Source organism: Toxorhynchites rutilus, chromosome 2 (assembly GCF_029784135.1).
Source record: "Toxorhynchites rutilus septentrionalis strain SRP chromosome 2, ASM2978413v1, whole genome shotgun sequence".
NCBI lineage: Eukaryota > Metazoa > Arthropoda > Insecta > Diptera > Culicidae > Toxorhynchites > Toxorhynchites rutilus.
The window spans coordinates 153,059,045-153,079,263 of record NC_073745.1 but is presented as its reverse complement, the minus strand read 5'-3'; the positions used below and the strand labels follow the sequence as shown (position 1 = coordinate 153,079,263).

At 40.4% G+C, this 20,219-nt stretch overlaps 1 protein-coding gene across 11 annotated transcripts in view; it reads left to right on the top strand.

The window, feature by feature from the left end:
• LOC129770788 (uncharacterized) overlaps positions 1–20,219 on the top strand; it is a 337,533-nt gene that overhangs the window by 247,313 nt on the left and 70,001 nt on the right. For 3 of the 11 annotated variants that reach the window (XM_055773866.1, XM_055773864.1, XM_055773867.1), the window contains exon 2: positions 16,452–18,702. The exons of 5 other annotated variants lie outside the window; for them this stretch is intronic. In XM_055773866.1, coding sequence (XP_055629841.1) covers positions 16,751–18,702 — 1,952 coding nt within the window. In that variant the 5' untranslated portion in view covers positions 16,452–16,750. Of the gene's footprint in view, positions 1–16,047; positions 18,703–20,219 lie in introns of those variants that run through there. 3 more of the 11 variants (XM_055773868.1, XM_055773870.1, XM_055773869.1) reach the window with 1 other exon arrangement.

Here is a 20,219-nt window from a genome sequence, read left to right as displayed (position 1 = left end):
TCCCCATAAATATCTAACGGTGTCTAAGTCTTCCAACTAATCAACTAATTAGATTCATCGGAAATGTGTCTCAGGCGGAACTCCGACCATAAAGCATCCCCAATATGGGAAACATAACAACATTAATAACTTTTTAAATGCCGGAATGAAATTAACTTCACTTCTCCCCCTCATCATCATCGTCATACATTATCGTTTCTTTGACCCCTTAGCTCGCTCCCCCGAGAGCGGTGTACTGCCCGATTGGCGGCAAGCTTGTTGTCTGCAGTCTACATATCTCCAGAAGATATTAAAATATAAAAAGACGATATTCATTTTTGCTTCCTTTTTTCGCCATCTGTGAACAGCTTTTTGTTGCAGCAAATCGTTCTACACAATGAGCCGGTTATGCCACAGTTCAAGAGCTCGCGCTATTCGATGGTGACAACTCCAAAGGTTTTGTCGATGTTTTGATTTCGTTTTCGTAACGTTTTCGTACTGTACAACTATCCAGCATCATTATGAAAAACATTTTCCGCTTCTGCTCCTGCTATTTGAAGAAGAACACGGAGAATCAATGAAATGACGCAAACAGTAGCAAAACGAGAAAAAATTTAAAAAGGCTTATTCCACCCGAGGTGTCAAATAAATTGGCGGTACAATATGAATATGAAATAAATCAAATTTAATTGACGACGCCAGCTTTTCTCATTTTTCTCCCTCTTCACTTCCACACCACAAATAGCATAATCCATAATTCCACCGTCCCACCGATGGCAGGCTTTCACGTCGCCTTGGCCGATCCGTGATCAGAGGATTCGTTCACACCTTCGAGAAGGTAAATCGTATCGGAAGAACGGGACGAGCGAGAGGGCCTACTAAGTAAGTGGTTACACTGTGCATCCACTTAAGCCTTTATCGGGGCTTACGAAACCCAATAGCAGCATTCGGTCGCGAAGCCGAAAAAAGGCAACGTGTTCAACGTGAAATAAGGCTCCTTTCCGATTGTGGTTTATCGGTCGATGTCGAGTGGTGTTTACAGCAAGAAATTATTTTCGATTTGTAACCTTAATCCACCCTGATCCAATTGGATACGAGTGTGGTGGCAGTACGCATTTAAAGGAGTTTTGCCGAGGTCGACCCGCTTTTGGTCCACTTTTACTTTCACGGTATATAAACATGTACACATTTGTTTTTGTATAAAGCTTCTTCGGAGCGAATGTCAGCTGATTTCAATAATTGAAGCATCCTGGACTAAAACAAATATTGCATCCATGCATAATTTGAAGAATATTGAAAACAGTTACCTACCAATGAACTTTCTAAGAATTTTCGGTTTTTTTTCTATTTTTACATCTAGATACATTGAAAATGGGCGAAGCCTAAGTTGCAATGTTTACTTCTTCCTCGGTGTCCGTATAGCAAACGCTGCATTTGCATCCCCAGTGAATCATTTTCTGGTGACTGATTCGCAGTATATACATGTCGGACTTGATTATATACTGACTCCATTATATATGATTCGATTATACAACCATCTTCTTCTTCATCTTAAACGGCACTAACGTTCCTAGAGGAACTTCGTCGTCTCAACGTAGTATTACTTGCGTCATTTTCATTTGTACTTATTTGAGATTTCTATGCCAAATAACACGTCTTGAATGCATTCTGAGTGGCAAGCTCTAGAATACGCGTGACCACTAAGGTGCCAATGAGAATGGTCATCTCCAATTTCAAAAAGTTACTCCATAAAAAATGTTCACCTCGAAAAAACACCCTATGCCAAATATCAGGTCAATCGGACTTAAGGGAGAGTGGCACAAAGTGACCAAAGTTTGAGTTTTTTGAAAATCGAAAAAATCGAAAGAAAATTTGGGTTTTCGAAAAAAAAAATTTTATGCCAAATGTCTTTAAATTGCATGAAACGTCGAGATCAAGTGTCATCTCGAAAAAAAAAATTATCAAAGTTCGACACTCTGGGACTTTTTTTTGGAATACGAGACGAAACGTATGGTTTTGGGTACCAAAAAAATAGTTATCTCGATTTTTCATTCGGAACTTACTGCGAAATGTTGATTTGCACGATAATATACCCTATGCAAAATATTAGCTCATTCGAAACTTCATTTATTAGTGTCACAGACGCTAAACTTTGAGTTTTGTTGAAAAACGAAAAAGCACCGAAAATCGGGATCTTAAAAAAATTGTCTTAAAATGTCTTAATAATTGCATTACTCGTCGAGATTTACTGTTATCTCGAAAACATAATTGTCAAAAATATTTTTTTTTGGATAATAGTCGTTTTTCCGTCTGAAAAGTCGACTTTTGACAAAAAAATGTTTTAGATAACTTTTAGATAAATCTCGACGTGTCATGCAATTTTAAGACATTTGGCATCAATTTTTTTTTTGAAAACCCCGCTTTCCGGTGATTTTTCGGTTTTCATAAAACTCAAGCTTTAACGTCTACAACACTAATAAATAAAGTTCGAATGAGCTAATATTTCGTATGGGGTATAATATCATGCAAATCAACATTACGAAACATGTTCCGAATAAAAAAGCGAGATAACTATTTTTATTGGCACTTCAAACCATACGTTTCGTCTCCGATTCCGAAAAAAAACTAAGTCCCAGAGTGACGATTTTTTTTCGAGATGACACTAGATCTCGACGTTTCATGCAATTTCAAGATATTTGGCATCAAAAATTTTTTCTCGGAAGCTCCGATTTCCTTTACTTTCCTCTTAGGTGATTTTTCGATTTTCAAAAAACTCAAACTTTGACCGCTTTGCGCCAGTTTTCCTTAAGTCCGATTGAGCTAATATTTTGCATAGGGTGTTTTTTTCGAGGTGGTAAACATTTTTTATGGGGTAACTTTTTGAAACTCGAGATGTCCATTATACAGTTTAAAAAAACATATTTTTTTTATGTAAATTTCTGAATTGATTGGTATGCAAATCATTCAAATTCGTTCGCAGGGAAAAAAATCGCTGATTAAAACGTGAAACGCAAAAAAAAACTTTCATAAAAATTTTGGATTTTTGTCGAAGTTTAACATTGAAACAATATGTTTATTCTGAAAAACTGATCAACAGACATATGGTCGAAATAATCATGATGCACGATACAGTTCCAATAAATTCAACATACGATATAAATTGCAGTTCGAACAGTGGCCTTGAGTTGAACTAAATAGCGAATAAAATCAAACTGCACATTGTAGTTAGCAAACTTTGGAATATGCCGCCATCAGTATTTATTCTCAATGGCTGGTGAATTCGTGAAAAGTATCGAACATTTAGCATTCCGACTACGAAAACTGACTCGCTGATCGTCTCGTAGCCATGGCTTGTTCTGAATGCTTAATTTATAATTCCGGAACGCACGCGCCTCTCTATTGCCTAACTAAACCACCAGCTTATTATTCCAGTCAAGGCTGCGGCATCCTTTCGGATCATTGTGGCTCCAGACTTCGATCCAACTGGGAGAACGGTTTGTTGACCGAACAGTTTGACGATGAGAGCTGCAGTTGAATCAATGCGAAAGTGCTGCTACAGCTTTTCGTATTTGGATGCGTCGGCCTTTGTTGTGATCGTCCGGTGTGGGTGTGGCAGCTGCAGCAGCAGCGACTTGTTTGCGCTGGTGATTCAATAATTTTACCTATTTTATTGTACGGAATTACTGTCTTATGAGATTCGCGCCTTTCCGGTGGTGATGATTGCAGACGCTGTGTGACGCGTTCGTCAGCGACCATGAAGTGAACCAGTTAAAGCACCCACATTCACACTCCCCCCTGTGTCAAACTGGAAATATCGACATGTGCCGCTCTATTCAAATTGCTAATCGTTTGATCGATTGCCGCAGCGGAAAAAATAACAGAAAGAAAAAAAACTCCCTTTCATTGAGCGGGAGCAGAAGAGGTCAAGTGTAGAATATTATATACTTTGTTTACATCGTCTGCCTCTGTTCGGAATTCGTCCCTATGGACAGCCCAGAGCTGGGGCAGTGATAAGAGGTGAAACAGCAAATGTGACCGTCTTATCAGCAATAACATGTAAGCAATATCGCTATACGTTCGGTTTTCACTTTTTGCAAATCGCGAGAATCGTTTCGCGTCGAAGCATATGTTTTAATGGGGAGCGTTTAATTACTTGTTTTCTTTTCCAGTCGCGAACCGATTTGACAAGTCCAATGGCATTGAACGATTCCACCCAGACCTGGAATTGTTGATACAGAAAACGTGATGTGAATGACACTTTAATATGATTGAGGTATAAGGTTGCATAGAATCCAACCGAGTGCAATGGCATGGTAATGACTTCATTTGGCAAATAACCGTCATGGAAATTGCATCCACACTGGACTGAATCATACATAAGTGGATTATTGATGGGCCCACCAAGTTTTAAAACACACAGTCCGTTCCGTAATGCCCTACTTTCGGGCACATCTTTTTTTTTTTTTTTTATAATTCGTTTATTTGTACAGGCTCAGTTACATAGGTTTAAAGAAGCCAAACTCTCAACTATACTTTTACTATTAACATGTTTTCTTAATTCTACGGTTAATGAAATAGGAAACCGATTACTCGCGGTCGACTCGAGTTTAGAAGGGTGACACATTTTCTTTAGGAAAAGGATGGGATGTAAGGAGATTGTAACCATGTTCACACTCACACTCACACTCACTTTCACATTCATACTCACACATCACACTGAATTCTTAAACTATCCTCACATCTAATATGTATTAACAATTTAACTTATTCTAATGTTAGGGAACCGATAGCTCGCGAAGGACGAAAAGGAGGAGAAAATGGGGGGGAAAGTATGTAAGAACAATCACACTCGAAGATCGATATCTTTAAGGAAAACATATATTTGGGACATGTAATCAAGGTCTAACCGAGCCAACACATCTCTCACCGGCACATTGGGCTGCCTTCCTCGAGCTCGAAGGGAGTTTTCTAAATTCGATCTGGCGACAAAATATAGCTCGCACGACCAAACAACGTGTTCGATGTCGTGGTAACCATGGCCACAAACGCAGAGATTGCTGTCGGCAAGCTTGAAACGAAAAAGCAGCGCATCTAAAGAACAGTGATTGGACATGAGTCGGGAGAAGGTCCGAATAAAGTCCCGACTCAAGTCCAGACTTTTGAACCATGGTTTGAGGCTAACCTTAGGGATAATCGAGTGGAACCACCGGCCCAATTCATCTTCGTTCCACTTGCGTTGCCAGTTAGCGATGGTATTTTTACGAACTAAAGAATAAAATTCATTGAAGGCGATTTGACGCTGATAAATATCGCCTTCAATTGCACCTACCTTTGCTAATGAGTCAGCCCTCTCATTACCCGAAATGGAGCAATGTGAAGGGACCCAGACAAAGGTAATGACATAACAGCGTCTGGATAAAGCACTCAAAATTTCTCGTATTCTCTCAAGGAAGTACGGCGAGTGCTTTTCCGGCCTCACTGAACGGATAGCTTCGACAGAGCTAAGACTATCCGTTACAATGTAATAGTGTTCAACAGGTCGTGAGGCGACGCTGTCCAGCGCCCAGTGTATTGCTGCCAATTCAGCAATATATACTGAGCAAGGATACTGAAGACTGTGTGAGGTGCTAAAAAATACGTTGAACACTCCAAATCCTATGGACTCATTCATAGAGGACCCATCAGTAAAGTACATATTATCACAATTGACACGCCCATACTTTGCTTTGAAGATCGTAGGAGCGATCCTCGATCGAAGATAATCTGGAATTTCATGGATTTTCTCCTTCATGAACAGATCAAAATGTACAGAGGAATTGATGTAGTCAGAAAAACAAACACGGTTGGGAATATACGAAGAAGGATCAACCTGCATGGTGATGAATTCATGATATGAGCTCATGAATCCAGAATGAAAATTTAGCTCGATAAGCTGCTCAAAATTTCCGATCACCAATGGGTTCATAACCTTACCCCGGATGAGGAACCGAAGAGATAATAAATTGAAGCGATCTTTTAGTGGGAGTACGCCTGCCAAAACCTCGAGACTCATGGTATGCGTTGAGGGCATACATCCCAACGCAATACGGAGACAAAGATACTGAATTCGCTCGAGTTTAATGAGGTGTGTTTTGGCAGCTGATTGAAAACAGAAACTGCCATACTCCATCACTGAGAGAATAGTTGTTCGATACAACATTATAAGATCTTCAGGATGGGCTCCCCACCAGGTGCCGGTAATTGTACGGAGAAAGTATATTCTTTGTTGACATTTTTTACTCAGATACCTAATATGGGCCCCCAAGTACATTTGGAGTCGAACCAGACCCCAAGATACTTGAATGACATAGCATGAGTGATCGGTTTACCCAAAAGTTGAAGCTTTGGTTTTGCTGGTCTATGCTTCCTAGAAAAAACCACCATCTCTGTTTTCTCCGTGGAGAATTCGATCCCTAGCCCAATGGCCCAGGTTGAAAAATTGTTCAAAGTAGCTTGTAAGGGTCCTTGCAGGTCGGATTCGTTTGATCCTACGACAGACACCACTCCATCATCTGCAAGTTGTCTTAGGTTGCAATTTTGTGTAAGGCAATTGTCGATGTCGCTTACATAGAAGTTGTACAAAAGGGGGCTTAAACATGAGCCCTGAGGGAGGCCCATGTAAGAGATCCGACTCACTGCCGAATCTCCATGAGAAAAATTCAAATGTTTCTCACAAAGCAAGTTATATAACATATTATTCAATAGAGGCGGCAGACCCCGAGAGTGTAATTTGTCTGACAGGACCTCTATTGAAACTGAATCAAAGGCCCCCTTTATGTCCAAGAATACTGAAGCCATTTGTTTTTTTTCGGCGTAAGCCATTTGAATTTCTGAAGAAAGCAACGCAAGACAATCATTCGTCCCCTTGCCCCTGCGGAACCCATATTGTGTATCTGAGAGTAGGCCATTCGTTTCAACCCATCGATCAAGGCGAAACAAGATCATTTTCTCCAACAATTTCCGTATACAAGACAGCATTGCTATTGGGCGGTACGAATTGAAGTCGGACGCGGGTTTTCCGGGTTTTTGAATAGCTATAACTCGTACTTGTCTCCAATCATCTGGAACAATATTATGTTCCAGAAACCGATTGAATAAATTCAACAAGCGATGTTTCGCCACACCAGGGAGGTTTTTTAACAAGTTGAACTTAATTCTATCCGATCCTGGAGCCGAATTGTTACAAGAAAGGAGAGCAAGAGAGAATTCTACCATCGAAAACTCGGAATCAAGATCGCACCTATCTTGTGGTATGTCTCGAACAATTTTTTGCACAGGAGCGGAATCAGGACAAACCTTCCGTGCAAAATTAAAAATCCATCGATGTGAATATTCTTCGCTTTCATTCGTTGATGAGCGATTTCGCATGTTTCGAGCCACTTTCCATAATTTTTTCATTGACGTTTCTCGTGACAAACCTCCCACGAAATTTCGCCAATAAGCACGTTTTTTCCCTTTGATCAAATTTTTGAACTGATTCTCAAGGGCTAAATACATTTGAAAATTTTCAGGGGTTCCACGTTTCCGAAAAGCTTTAAATGCATTCGATTTTTCTACATAAAGCTTGGAACATTGGCTATCCCACCATGGATTGGGAGGCCTTCGGCGAATGGTGGAACCTGGGATGGGTTTCGTTTGAGCGCGAACCGCGCTGTCATATATCAAACGAGAAAGGAAGTTATACTCCTCCAATGGAGGTAAACCATCTCTGGAATTGATGGCTAGAGCAATCGCGTCCGCATATTTTTTCCAGTCAATGTGTCTTGTGAGGTCATATGCCATGTTTATAGATTCAGAAGAATTCGACCCAATGGTGATGGAAATTTTGATTGGCAAGTGATCACTACCGTTGGGGTCCTGGATTACATTCCACTTGCAATTTAACGATAGTGAATTCGAGCAAAGCGAGAGGTCAAGAGCACTAGGGTTAGCAGGAGGTTTAGGTACACGTGTTGTTTCCCCAGTGTTCAAAATGGTCATATTGAAGCTGTTACAAAGGTCATATATCAACAATGAACGATTGTCGTCGTACTGTTCCCCCCAGGCAGTTCCGTGAGAGTTGAAGTCTCCCAAGATCAATCGTGGCTCAGGAAGGAGTGAGCACATGTCATCAAGTTGTTTGCGGCTAACCGCAGCTCTCGGAGGCCAATACAAGCTGACAATACAGAGGTCTTTGCCTCTGATGTTTGCATGACAAGCAACAGCTTCGATCCCTCCAATAGTTGGAAGGTCAATTCTAAAAAATGAGTGGCACTTATTGATCCCCAAAAGCACCCCTCCGTATCTATCATCACGGTCCAAGCGTATAATATTAAAATCGTGGAAAGAGATATCATCTCGCGAAGAAAGCCAAGTTTCGGACAGAGCAAAAACATCACAATTGAAGTTATGAATTAAAAATTTGAATGTATCCAATTTAGGGATAAGACTACGACAATTCCACTGTAAAACAGTGATATCTCCGACCTCTCTATTTGAATTAGACATCAAGAGAGATAATCATTGCAAGGAGGGGCCATGTTTGCATCAATTGTTGCAAAATTGTCTTTAATACTGGAAGCATTGAGATGACAATGGTTCTGATGGAGTCGGAAACATTAAAACACTTGAAGATTTGATCCAAAAGGTCAGACAACTTTATAAATCCCGATTGGGAAGTTGAACTGGACGGAAAAATAGGGACAGTTGGGGTTTTTGATGTCCCCTCGAGTGCTGGGTCGTTCGAAGATGAAATATTCCCACGGAAGCCAGGAGGAACCTGATTTTGCTTGTCCGCTGCACTCGATTTTTTAGGCAAGCTAACAGAGGATATAACCGTGGGGACTTGTTCTTGAACTTTGGGAGTGGTCACATTTTTGCGCCGGGGATTCCCTTTGAAAATAAACGGTGTGCCCTCGCTAGCTGTGTCCGCTTCCATTTCATCAACTGGCAACGCGGAAAAGGTATTGTGTGTTGAGATTGGTTGTTGTTGTTGAGCCAGTAGAGAAGCGCCCTTTAAAATTTCCGCAAAAGTACGTTTCGATCGTTCCTTTAAAGAGCGCTTCTGCTTCTCCCAGCGACTCTTGTAAGTTTCACAAGTTGAGAGCACGTGTGGGGATCCTCCGCAATATGGACACTTATGCTCAGTCGCACTGCAGGATTTCCCCACATGTTGCTCTCCGCAAGTGGCACAGCGCTCCTTGTTGGCACAATAATCTGCTGTGTGACCAACTGACTTGCATTTGTTGCAAGTCATGGGCTTTGGCACGAAGAGTCGCAGTGGTAGTCTCAATTTGTCCACCATAACGTAGTCAGGGAGGGCGGAACTGGGCACATCTTTTCGCGCTATATATTTATTGCCAACAAAAATGGCACTTGGTCTCGAAATAGAGCGTGTCTAAAAAATCAATCATAATTATACATACCGTGTCCTATGGTTGTCAATACACGAGTACCACTCGTTGCTTCAATAAACTATCATTCTATTTTCAGTTTTACATAAGGGTTTTTGGTAAAAACTATGTGCACAAGAAGCTACTGCAATGAAGATGATATTTTCTCCTGTCTCCTGTTAAACTTTTCGAACGTTTCTTCCAATTTCCCGTCACTAGGCTGGGAAAAAAATCCATAATTCTATTAATTTTACTTAAATCTCAAAACTTTATTTAGCATTGTTAGAGTGATTTAGGTCGTTTTTAGTCGTTTCGTTCAATAACAAAGTAATTCCATTATGCCTCTCTTATATAAATGGTCGCTCCCCATTGTCTACAGACTGGGACAGTCGTATATCACAAGCTTATTTGATGCTAATTTCTGACCAGCAGAATCATTCGTCATAGACTGGAGCATATGGTAATTTTTGTTCTCAGGTTTGGACTATTAGGTGAGTGCATAAACCCTCCCAATAAAGCTCCTGGAACTACCGGCGAAACACTATCGATATGTGTTATGTACATGATCGGGCGAAAGCTTTCTTCAGACGATCCAATTGTATGCAGTACTTACATCACAAGTGACCGCTATCAAAAAGAGTTTATTTTGATGCGACTCAGTAGCATTTTTGTTTTTTTTTTGTGTTGATCGCTCTATCCAGTCTCATGTTGCTAGACAATCGTAACACTGCTTATACAACGATCGCATTCGACGATTTTTGGTCGACCAGAGTATGGGACTTCTTAAACATTTAAATTACTGGAACGGGATCAACGAAATCTAAATGGTGTATAATTGGCTGTTTAAATATCAGGATCATAAACCCTATTCACATTTATAGTCGCCTGGCCTGCAGCAACTATAAACCACAAAAACAATGGTTGCAATACAGATGCCACTGTCCGTGAACCCCAAAACCACTGTTTGCCGTTGCCTTGTAGGCTCACTTTATTGCGCCTTTGGTTATGCAAAAATTAGACTTACAAAATTTTTCATCAAATACACCATTTATTTTGTTGAAAAAACTGCATGAGCCTACACCGTAGATCCTAAGTAGAACGCTTACAGTGAAAAACTTATCAACTTGTTGTATTTTCAACGAATTTAAACAGAATTTTCAGCCAGTGCGGTTTTTCTATATAAAAATTATTCTCAAATTAATATCGTACATTTTTAGCAGCCCTAAAATTTTTGCCAGATACCTCTTTGGTTAAGCAAAATATTGAAATAATATTCAAAAAAAATATTTTTGTTGATTTTTCACGTGAAATTTTACGTGATTTTCGCTATGTCGAGACCAAAGATCAATCATAATTATACATACCGTGTCCTATGGTTGTCAATACACGAGTACCACTCGTTGCTTCAATAAACTATCATTCTATTTTCAGTTTTACATATGGGTTTTTGGTAAAAACTATGTGCACAACTAATTCAATTATTTTTGGAAAGCATATCAATTAACATATCAAATTTTCACATTGCATATCAAAAGTTCATCACGGTTATTGAGATTCATTTATCTAAATATCAAGTCGTATGTCTTCATACTCTGAAACCACAAAAACTTTTTTTCAGGGGGTCGCCCAAAAGTACACGTTTGGAGTGCAGTTGTTTTTTTATAGAAAGTTCATTTAAAAAATATTAAATTGAAAAATAGGATTATGAGTTTTGTTAAATCTTCTCATATAAATTATTCGATACAACAACATTCGGGAAAATGTCATATTCGAAAAAAAATTGTGTTCGGATAGACGTTACATTTGAATAGATGTCACATCCTGGTAACTGTCACATTCGAGTGTTTTTCACATTGGGGTAAATGGGGTAAATTCGGGGAAATTTCTTTCGGTTAACTGTCTCTCTAGTACATGTTACATAATCATTTCAGTAAGGGTGCCAAACCAGAGAACATGTCACGTTTCTATAGAATAGTTTTACTTTAAGAACTAATTTTGCTGCGAACGGATTTGATGATTTACATACCAATCTACCAGAGATTCTCTAAAATTCATTTGATATGCTAAACAACACAATTCCCTAGTCCGTAATTGATTAAAATAAATTAAACTTGGAATCCTTCTCATTTTTCCATACAATTGTCCTGCACTTTTATGTGTTTACCTTTACCTGTGTTTAACTACCCCCAATGACTAGCTACTATCGGCGAGACACTATTTTCATATACCACTGCGAATCAGTAGCTCGTAAATCGGCCGCTCGAAATGCAAATGTAAAGAACAAGCACTGCATCAAGTGAACGGATACTGTGTAGAGACAAAATATTGCATCTTAAGCTCCTCCCTATGGCAACTTATTAATGCGGACCAAAGTGTAAAAGCAGACCATTGGCAATTCACTTTATACAGTGTCGCTCTTGCCAGCTTGCAGTCAACTGTCTTTCATAATGTAGAAGTCGATCACAGCGTTTTTGCTTGATACAAAGTGTAAGAAAGCAATTCCACGCAAAATCATCCGAAAAATGGCCGATTATGAAGAGACCTTCTCCGAATTTTTGAAACCTTGTACATATGGTAGTAGCCACCCAAAATCACAAATTTCATTATCATGAGACCAACTTTAAATGCGACTGATTCTTTATAAGGGAGTATGCAGAATCATTATATTTTTGAACAACTCTAAATCAGGATGTCTGATAAAAATATGATGTACAACAAAGTTGTTAGGAAATCATTGTACTATGCTGAATAAAAGACATTTCGAATACACTGTTAAAAATCTTACTCAAAAATTGAGTTTAATGTTAAATCCTTTCATCTTTAAAAACGACATATGAACAAATGGTCGGTGTTCAGTCAGACTGAACTAAGTAACAAAATAAGTAAAAAATAGTTAATACAATCAATAATTTCTTAGCCATTCTACATTCTACTTCATTCTACTTTCATAAGATCACACTAATGTTGCAAATAGCAAGGTTTAAGCATAATTTTCTTTTGACTGATCAACAATGAAATGTTTGATTTTTCAGCATCAGATGATTTTCCTCTTTGTCCTTCAATGAATACGGAAAAGAAACTCATATTGAAACACAATGTATTCTGACAACTTTCAGTAAGTTCAGACAATTTCTAGTGAAGTCTATCGAGTATACCACCTTCATCAAAAAGTTCCCGGAATTTATTCAGGAAATGGAAAATACAAGATTATACATCAATATCGATATTGTCCCCTTCAAAGTACTCCCCATCGACTGCAACGCACTTATGCCAGTGCTTGATCCAATGCTCGAAACATTTATGATATTCGATTTGTGGTATGGCCATTAGTGCCATCTTCGATTTTTCCATTATTTTATTTCGGGTGCTGAAACGTGGTTTTTTGAGTCGTTCGAATTTCATTTACTATAAAGCGATCCAAAATCGATCACGCGGTACAAAAGCTTCACATTTTAAGAAAGTAGTATATTCAACAAATTTAATTTTTTCGCCAATCCTGATTTAGGATGGTGCACCCTAATTGTTCAATAAAAAATGAGTTTGAAAGTAATTTTTCGATAAAAAAAAAGAGTTAGAATTAAATCGGAGCAATTTAATTTCTCGGCAGAGAATCACTGAGAAAACAGGAAGTGGGTTATATCGTTGGCTTAGTGATCATTTGTTTTAAGTTGAATTTGAATCAATTCAATTGAGGCACAAAGTTTTGAGTGTCAATACTCTTTGTCGACTGAAAAAAGTAAGTGATTAATCACTTCATTCGAAATATAAAATATTTATGAGTTATACGCCTTGCAAGCAAACTGTTGATAGAGTCGAATGAACTGGAGAAATTTTAAGTTTTCATTATTCAAGACAACAACAACAAGTTATTGAAATCACAAAAATCTATAAATGTTTCATCTCAGTCACGATTAATATGCGGGTGATGCAAGACACGACTAGCAAAGCAAGATTGTCGTCGAACAACTTGTATGTAGCGAGGGCTAAATATTCAGAGAAAGAAGCAATCACGCAAAATTAATGCAAAATTTATTCTTCGCTTTCTTATGTTTGCCCTATACATAATACATAATAATCATTGCTTTTCACTAATTCTTAAACAAAAATTACCAAACAAAATTTATTTGCTCGCAGTATTATATTCTAAATAGAAAACAAAACTAACTCTTTTGCTTCAACACAATTCTATGTTCTAAACAGAACGGGAAGATCATTTGTCAGTAGCGATGATATCTTTTCGGTTTCTTCACCTCAACGCTCGACTCCCGCCGGCAACTAATGACTCGATGACCAAACGAAAATAGTTGCGCTCGTTTGTATTTGTTTGGCAGTTATATTCAATGCAAGCCAAGTTATATTCAAGCCAAGCCTTTTAGATGATGCTGCTTCCTAGGTCGGCTTCTTCCGATGGATTCCCATTTAGCCTTAGAAGAAATCTTTGATGAACTCGACGCACCAATGCCATTTGAGTTTGCGATCACTATCTTCTCGTCCGCCGGTGGAGCGTTTTCTTCGGCCCTTCTGAGCTCCCTCACAGGTCGAAACATACTAGATGGGTTTCGCCACTAGATCATCGTTTAAATATGCATCTTGTTGGTTAATGGATCAAGAGGAGTTGTGGCTGACTATAGAAATTTGGAATACAAACTGGATGCGAATGAACTCTCAGCGACTGATTTTTTTAATATGATTTTCGCGATGCGAAAGATTTTTCGTTTATCATTTTATGAACCCAATAAGTACGTAATCTCACGTTAGAAAAATAGTTTGTTACAATATATAACACTCCACAAAATCACCAAAATGTTACTACTATTCAGATAATATATTCAGAAGAGTATAGAATATATTTCACTGGTGGGGGAAAATAATCTTCAGAAGCTTTCCTATCAATTGCACTTGATTGAAAAATTACAAAGCCAAATGTATTTGATCGCAGTATTATATTACGAACAGAAAACCAAGTAAACTCTTTCGTTTCAACGTAATTGAAAGTTCTAAGCAGAACTGGAAGATTACTTGTTTTGTTAGCAGGTGATGACATCTACTCGATTTCTTCTCCTCAACGCTCGTTATCCGCCGGCAATCAATGGTGACTCGATGACCACCAAACGAGAAGAGATGCGCGCCTGTGTGTATGTGGTGGCTATTTTCAATGCCCCAAGCCTATTCAATGCTGGTGCTTCCTTGGTCGCCTACTTAGTGGTACCATTCTTCCCTCCGGTGGAATCCCTTTTGGCCTTAGGGGGAATCTTCAATGAACTCGACACACCAAAGCGGTTCGTGTGCACAAACAGGCTCTTGGTGACACAATTCATCAGTGCTTTCATGATGAACGAAGTTAGCTTCGCCACAACAGCGATAACATGATCCAATCACTGTACAATTATAACTGAGTGGATTTCCGTGTGGAGTTTCCCCAGGCTCATTGCTTTTGAAGTCTGTATTAGGGAAATACACAGATCCCAGCGATCGTACATCAACCGCTGTGATTTTCGAGCGGACATCCGCTTATATACAATTTCAATTATATACAATCGCTGAGAGTTCATTCGCCTCCAGTTTGTATTCCAAATTTCTATAGTCAGCCACAACTCCTCTTGATTCATTAACCAACAAGATGCACATTTAAACATATTTAAACAGATTATATACAATTTCAATAGCCTGTTTTGGAAGCAATATTTTGAAGCTATTCAAATAAGTTTTTGGATCAATAACTAACAAGCATATAACGCGTAGACATTTTATCTTTCAAAAGAAGTGTTTACCGTACCATTCCGCCCAGTTTTTTAAGAGGTATTAACGCTCAAAATTTTGTTGCTCCTGCGTAGAGCTCTCGTTTTTGAGACTTTGAACTTACATCTGAGTATGGAAATGAAAGTCGTAGCCCTACGTCAAAAATTAATTCTCACATGGCTACAAAGGCTTCTAAATTGATCCAAAAATGATCAAATTCAATTGATCAAGATGACAAAAGGTGCTCAATTCACAATCTTAGTGTTGACTAATGAAGCAATCCCATCCTACATGATGAAATTGTCCATGATGTCTTCAATGATTCATACCATATTTTGTATGACCTCGACAATATGAAATTTCGCAATTCCTCTGAATCCCTCCTACCTCACACCATTGTGATTCAAGCTTTCTGACACCACAATTCGCCATACATATTTCACACATCGATAGTTTCCCCTGCGGTGGAGCATGAAAAAATATCAATTTATAATCGTTAGATTCGAAGTTACAAAGGTTCCCAGGTTCACTCCATTCTCTCTATTTGTCTATCCTTCCCCGGCACACTGGGAGCGTGTTGTGCCCACTCTTCTCGGCGCACGCTATCTTTGCGCCCGGATTGCGTAGGTGTCATCCACGATTAGAATAGACACGCTCCAAACCTGTCGGTTCACGGCTTTTTTGTTGTTGTTGCTTCTATTAAGAGAACCCAGAGTGGAACGCAGTAATCTACACTTGCTTCGGCCGCGTCGCGTAGTCCCCATCGTAACATTACAGTTTCTCAGCTTCTCGGCATTTATGGTTCGCAGCTGCAAGCCCCCTCCTTCTTTGCGTCGCGCGTGCACTCACGTTGCGCTCTTGCTTGCATATAGTCTAAATTTGAAGTAATCGAACAGCTTCAATTTATCATCGTCACCAGAATCGAGCAGACGCCTGAGACCAACCAGACCGAGAACCGAGCTTTCCGTTGCAATTCTACCGTCAGTTGCCCCTGCCGATGTACCATGGTGTTGATGGCAGTTGATGGTGCTGCTGGTGATGGTGGTCCAAGAATATCAAACTCATTCTCACAGTTGTCCGAAGCATTTGAACGACGATCAACAGGTACGATCGGAGACAGTCACAGATTGATGATGACATAAATCATAATCGTTCTGCTGAACCAACTTCACCTGCCCCGCTCTAGGCTAGGCGTGTTGATCTTCAAAGATTAATCGTTGAACTGCAGAACAGGCCACCACCAGGGAATTAACTCATCGATTTCGCTGTGAAGAATTGGGAACAGTGTATAAAAAGTGTTCTTGTTTCTGTTCGTGTTTCCAGTGGTGTGACGAGAAAGAGAACACGATGTTCAATTTGCTCACTAATCGTGAAATTAAAGTGAAATGATAAATCATTATCGCAGTGACGAATTTCAGAGAAACGCTTCGTTGGCGTCACTGCGGAAGAGTGTTTCAGTGTCGGGGGTGAACGGGCCAAGTGCAATAAACAGAAGTGTTATAAGTGCAAACATGAGTAGTTGACTACCCTGATAGCTTGACAAACTGTGCAAACTCTGAATGAAAGATTGACAGGAGACTGATGATAGCGAGATTTGAAAGTGAGCGGAACAAATACCGAAGATGATGATTAACAGTGATAGGCGTAACGAGAACGGCGTATTAATCAGCAATCAGATGGCGCTAAACGGTGCTCGGTATCAGCAGCAACGGCATCAAGTGATGACAACAAACTGGGAAGGCGTGGGACTGAAGCAAGGCGCATCGCCCATCGATGATGTCAGCCATTGCCAGCAGCAGCAGCCGGTCGAGAAAAGTGTTGTTATGCGAAATAAAGTGATTGATCTGGACAAAAACCGCATAAAGTGCGGCCGCAGTAAACTCTGGTCAAGGCCGTTAAGTTTCTCCGGTTTCTTCAAGAAGTCACTCAGCCAAGGCTCGATCCAACTTGGGCCGAGCAGAAATGGGGAGGGCAGCAATATCGTTCGGCACAGCGCGGCCTATGCAGTCAATCACGGGTCCGACCCTAATGGTAACGAGTTGTCCGGGCGGAGTGCGAAACTCGATCTGAACATGATTCGGAAGCTGGAGGAGGAATTGTACAAGAGAGATCATGGTGCACAACAAGATGAGGGCAACGCGGAAGCGAAAGATTTTCACGATTTCTATTTTAGTCAGAGGACATTTGAGGAGAGGAAAACGTTCTCCAGTGACACTTCGGCTTACAGAGGAAATAGCAAAGCAGTATTAGTAGTTGATTCCCAGGATTTGGAACCAATGCTGCTGAAGCGACCGCTCAGTACAGATGATTCACTTTTGCAAACTGGGTCAGTAGCGCTGGAGAGCTGTAGCCACCACGCAGATCCAACGAACAAATCCATCATCATCGTTGACAACTCCGAGTTCTATCCGGTACTAATGAGATATGATATTAACAGCGAGCTAGTGAATCGTCAGCTCCGGGAGCAACAGAACCGGAAACGAAACCATGACAAACTAAAAATAACCACTCAGAACGATGGTTTTCGGTCAAAGTGTGTGTTAACGAACGCGAGTGCCGATGCTCCCCCGGCCAGCAGTAGTAATAGTGACAAAATTACGATAAAACCACTGTCAGCGTCCGAGAGAACAACCGCTCCGAAAGACTTGCCTTCATCAACGTCAAAAATGCAAACGACTCGCGACAAATCAACCGCTTGTTTTGAAACCAAAAATATAAACAATAATAACCACGCTGTTCATCAGAGGAAACTAGTCGTAAACACACGTCCACCGCCCCCCGGCGGACCGGGCAGTGGCGACCGAGCTAAGAAAGTACACTCAAACCTTTTTCAACGATTTCTCCTTCAGCGGCGAAGTCTTAATCTGTCAGTCAGACGACGGAAGCGCCACGAGTGTCATTTTCGACCTCCGCCAGGCTATCCCTCGTCGGATGACACTTCACTGCCAGACTCCAAGTCCGCCGGAAACAATAAACTGAAATTCGAGTATCTCAAAAAAATGCAACGATACGATCCTACCATTCCGTTCACTGCCAATCAGCATCTCACCGTTAGTGCCCGAACAATGAGTGAACCTGATCTGTACTCTAGAAAAAACTGGAAAAGCGAACATTTCCTCCAACATTTGCAACGCGTTTCTTACAGCTGGAGTACGGGTGATTTGAGTTGCCTTAGCCACCTGATGTCATCGAGCAAAACTTTCGAGAGTATGTTCGACAATTGCAGCGACAATCTCTCCCAACTATCAGCCGTAGTAATTTCTTCCAGCAGCAACGGATCGCCATCGTCCGGCTCGCTGACATCATCCTCCTCTTCTTCGGGCTCCCGGATGCAGTCTATGTTGGCAAATCACTACCATTTGCTCCAGAGCAGTAGGGAACGTTCAGCGAATCGGAATATTTCAAGGATTAGATGTAGTCCAGCGGCTTGTGGTAACTCCACTGGTGGGATGTGTAACGCCCCGCCTCACCAAGTTAGTGGAAATCCTCTGCGGAAGAAATCTTCTTCGTTCAGGGGAGTGCTGAAACGAAACAACACGACGGATGTTGTCAACACGTGGATTTTTAGGAAAAGGTAATTTATTCTAAATGTACAATTTATACCGTCAAACGATGACCGAAGCGTGTTTCTAACATGTGGTTCAATTGCGAAACGACAGTAGTCGTTATCGTTGCCGTCACTCAAACAAATGTATCTTTACTTAACTGCTCTCATTATATGTGGGCGCATAGAAAAAATTTTACACTCAAAACATTTCAAAACACACACATAGTGAACACATTATAACGCGCGCAGTTGGTCGCTCGAAACAATCGAGCATAGTGAATGACTGGCGGTGCACTTTCTGAACATAATTGTGAGTGGTGGACATAGAAGAAGTAAATAGAAACAACACTCCCCAGGCCAAGATTTTTTTAAATTTTTTGGCCCTTTTGTCGTTTGAATTTTGGTATTATTCCAATCATTCAGCACAATAAACTAGACGAATTTCACGCAAACCCGTCTATGAACTGGCAGCATCCACTCATTATTTATTCAAACGTGTGTGGATGTGGAGATATTGCCTAATAAGTATCTAATATATCTAATTTCTTCATAACTAGTTTAAACTGTTCTTTGGGCAGAGTTAAAACTTTTTTATAAATCTATTGTTTTTTTTTCCTAAATATATATTTTTATCAAGGCTCATATGGCGTTAGCCTCACGGGGCCGGGAGTTCAATACTTTGAGGATTTTTCTTATTATCTGTTAGTAATATGTAACCGATTACTCGCGGTAGGCTCGAGGTTAATATTACAAGTGTTTTCGTAATTCGGATGTTGCTGTCTCCAATGCTCTGTACGTGTGCCCGTCACGGGATACTTCCTATTGGGATACAGCTGACCCTTAATCAGCAACGCCCCCCTAGTCTGTACCAAGGCGCGTAGAAGTATATCCTAAGGTGGGCCAACTTGCTAAAACAACTCTTCAGCCATCTTGGAAGTCTACTGTGTTTTGTTTGTAAACAAAACACAATACGCTAGTGCCGAAGCTCGCTCCTGATCAGTCTGTCTCTTTCACGCTTCAAGGAAATATTTCCCCTTCTGCTTTCTTCCGTACTGTTTTCATATACCGCTCCCCTAACCAACTTAGTGACGAAACGGCCTCACCTAGTGCCATAGACCCGTCTTGGTCTGTACCTCATATCTAGCGTGGTGCGTCTTTCTCGACTCGAGGAATCCAGGATAGAATGGTCACTAACCGGCGCAATCATCAGTTCATGTAGAGTTGTCATGAGCGGTACAACCTTTGGTTCTTGTTGAATGATCAGTTGACTGCACAACCTTTGGCCCGTGTATCTGTAAAGAGTGTGTGTATGTATTGCCGCGACTAAGTAAAAGTTTATCGATCGGATAGGAGGGATATAAAACGGGGACACAACGAAGGAAACATCATTAAACGTTGACATCGGCGTTCCTGAGGAACAGGTATAGATGAAGCAGAAGATCAGGATCACGGCTACCTAAGATATCCCGGACGGGGATCTCCGATTGTCTGCCTTGTGATCTCAGTGCTCTAGAGAGCTGAGAGCGAGCAGTATGGAACCGGAT